Source organism: Tupaia chinensis, unplaced genomic scaffold (assembly GCF_000334495.1).
Source record: "Tupaia chinensis unplaced genomic scaffold, TupChi_1.0 Scaffold000258_1, whole genome shotgun sequence".
Taxonomy (NCBI): domain Eukaryota; kingdom Metazoa; phylum Chordata; class Mammalia; order Scandentia; family Tupaiidae; genus Tupaia; species Tupaia belangeri.
In genome coordinates, this window is record NW_006159738.1 from 3,051,198 (window position 1) to 3,054,323 (window position 3,126).

The 3,126-nt window shown below is 51.8% G+C and overlaps 1 protein-coding gene across 6 annotated transcripts in view; it reads right to left on the minus strand.

Moving 5' to 3' along the window:
• The window catches only part of HVCN1 (hydrogen voltage gated channel 1), a 32,477-nt gene that overhangs the window by 4,530 nt on the left and 24,821 nt on the right, over positions 1-3,126 (minus strand). For all 6 annotated transcript variants that reach the window (XM_027772209.1, XM_027772211.1, XM_006149326.3 and 3 more), the window contains one exon: positions 1,349-1,453. In XM_027772209.1, coding sequence (XP_027628010.1) covers positions 1,349-1,453 — 105 coding nt within the window. The remainder of the gene's footprint in view (positions 1-1,348; positions 1,454-3,126) is intronic.

Genomic DNA, 3,126 nt, shown 5'->3' on the forward strand with positions numbered 1-3,126 from the left:
ATCAAAAAAAAAAAAAAGAAGAAAAAAAAAAAGAGCCCGAGGAGATATAACCAAACAGAATATTGAAAATTTGAATACTAGTTAGAAAAAGGCATTATAAAAGACATTCTGGGGTCAAATGAAGACATCTGGAAAAAAGTAGCTGTGAGGTATTAATTAACCTTGTTTTGGATGTGATAATGCTATATGGTTCTGTAAGGAAAGACCTCATTCGTGGGCATGCTGAAATATTTAGGGGGAAGAGTCTGGGTGCCTGTAACTTTCAAGTGCTCAAACGTATGTGTGCACCTAGAGGGATACGGAGAGGTAAAGGAAATACAGCAAAATGTGTATTTGTGTTTTCATTCCACAAACTTGAGAAAAACAGTAAGTATAGCAGGTATGTTACTGATTCTACTAAAAAACAGAGGAAAGAGATTAATCCACTCGGCAAAGACTTGGCCACAGATGAAATCCTAACAAGACTGCCTCTGGGAAAAACTCAGGATTGGACCAGCAGATGGTATAACGGTTACGTCACTGGACTCCCACAGAGTCGATGGTGGTTCAAGTCCAGGACCTGGCAGCTTAAAACTCATGCCAGGTGTGTGTGCATGCATGCCTAAGATCCTGAGAGAAGAATGGAGAAGGGATTGGGGTATGGCTATCCCCCCAGGGGGTGATTTCTCGCTTTCTGTATCTCTAGGCAAGCGCACGTGCCCTATAGCAAAAATCTCTCTTAATAACAAAACAAAACAAAAAAACAGGATTAGGGAAGAGGCTTCGTGTTTCTTCCCATCTTTTCTACTCTTCAAGAAGATGTTTCCCTATCAATTCCACCTCCCTCCACCCCCAAAAAGGGCACAGTGAGAAGCTTCTGACCCTCCTGCCTTCTCCCACAGCACTGAGACTGGGTGCGCCCACACTCCCTGGGGGGTTGTCTGGGATAAGCTGTGACAGTGAGTTGGTGAACAAATGGTGGGCGTGTCTCCTCACAGTTCAAGCCTAGGGACTCTGCAGACCATCACCAGAAGATGGGAGGAAGGCCGATTCCCCTGCACCGGAGTGGCAGTCTGTTGTCCCCTTGGTTAGCCATTCCCCCGGAAGCAGCAACACGCTCCAGCTCTGAGGTCTAAGACCACTCCCGAGCCAAGCTCCCAGTGAATGAGGAGGCCCCCTGCTTGCGGTAAATGCTTATCTCTGACTTGGAAAGGAAGATGTGTTTTCTGCCCTTTGACTCCAACACCTAAACCATCCTCTCAGGGCCTGCTGCTCTGAGCGGGTGTTAGCCACCCTCCTGGCCCCCCCAGTCCAGGTAACAGCAATGGGCTCTGTCAGCAAAACCCCCAAGGAGCTGCCCACACGCTACCGTGACGGCATAGTTATTCTCGTCGGGCTGGATGATCTTCAGGTCCAGGACGAGCTCGGCCAGCACCAGGAGGGCATCCAGGACAACTAGGCAGATGATGATGACCTGCAGGGTAGAGAGGAGCAAGACCATGAGCCCTCTGTCTGTCATGCTGGCGTGGAGACATCTGGGTAAAACCATTGAGTCGAGGTGCCAAGGACAGGAGGCCACTGCCAACAGCCAGAGCACCCTGCAGGGAGCCCTGTGTGACCAGAGCCGCCCCTTCCTGATGCCCTCCAGGCCTGCTTCAGCTCTGGGTGGTGCCTGCCTTTCCTGTCTGCCTGAAGTACCTCTGTGCGGCTCACATCCTGACCCTCAATCACTGCTAGTCCTTTTCTTACCTGTTCACTATTTCTTAAGTACCATCTCTCAAACCAAACTGCCGCTTCCTGGATGGCAAAAAAAAATGAATAGTAATTTTGGAAAAGTTGTTCTTTTTTCCATTTCCAGGGACTGATGGTGTTGGTACACACATGAAATAGATGCTCAATCCAGAACTCAACACAGAGATGTGAGCGCTGGAAGGGGCGTCCAGGGACTGCTCACTTCAGGCAACTGGGTGTCTGCAATGTCTACTGAGCCTGCAGACAAGCCTCTGCCCAGGCACGCACACAGTGCTCACCCAACTCACACGTGCTAGTCAGGGTGGAGGGGAGTGGCGCCCTGGGTCTCCTGTGGGAAGACCGGCTGGAGGAGGACGGGTGAGCAGTCACGCTGACAGTAAAGGTGGGGAGCAGTGGGTGGTGGTGGGTGGTCATGGTAATGGGTTGGGATGCTGTGGGAGGGCACTGAGGGTAGGGGACCACGGCGGTGGAAGTGGCGGCAGTCAGAGCCTCAGAGGACTTTGCATGACCCATCTCTCTTCCCCTGACAATTCATGCCTGTCCCCGGGACCTTCCTCACCTCTCACGCTCTCAGATCAGTGGATTCTGACCTCTGAATCTGCCATTATCTTGGCAACTTCTGTCGTTTCCACCGAGATGAAACAAGCTCAGGTGTATGCAAGAACAGACCATTAGAACCTTTCGACCCTTCCAACCTGTAGCTAATAATTTCAGTAATGAAAGCATCTGACGGTGCGGCTTGACGACACGGCAAACTGCACGGCGTGTTGTGTGTGAGGAAGTTTCACACATACCCAACTCAGCAGCGTGCCGAGCCGGGCCGCCGGTGGGGCTTGCTCGTTTGTGTCTCACCCTTAGCTTTACTGCACAGCTAAAGGGGCCTGAGAGCGCACAGGGTCTGAAACGGAGGCGCGACGGGACGGACAGACCCGGTTTCAGCCATCGAGGGGCTGAAGTGAGTGGCTGGCTCCTGTGTGTGGAAACCTCGGAAATGTCGTGCCGAGTGTGAGAAGCGGGACACACGAGGCCACACATCATGTGATTCCATTTCTGTGAAATACCCAGGACAGGTCAGTCCAGGGAGACCAAGGACAGACGGGGGGCTGCCAAGGACGGGGCGAGGCGGGCACGGAGAGTGACAGCTTAATGGAAACGGACCCTCTCTGTGGGGCAAAGGAAGTGTTCTGGAACTAGACAGTCTTGAGGGCCACAGGGTTATTTACTTCAAAATGATTCATTTTATGCTAAGCGAGGCTTATCTCAATTAAAGCAAAAACAAAACAAGAATGAGGACAGACCCCAGGTCATCAACCATGCTGCATGCACCCAGCCCTCAGGCCCTGAGTGTCCCAGTTCAGAGGCTGGTTCGGAGGGGGGGCACCACGCCCGGAAAAA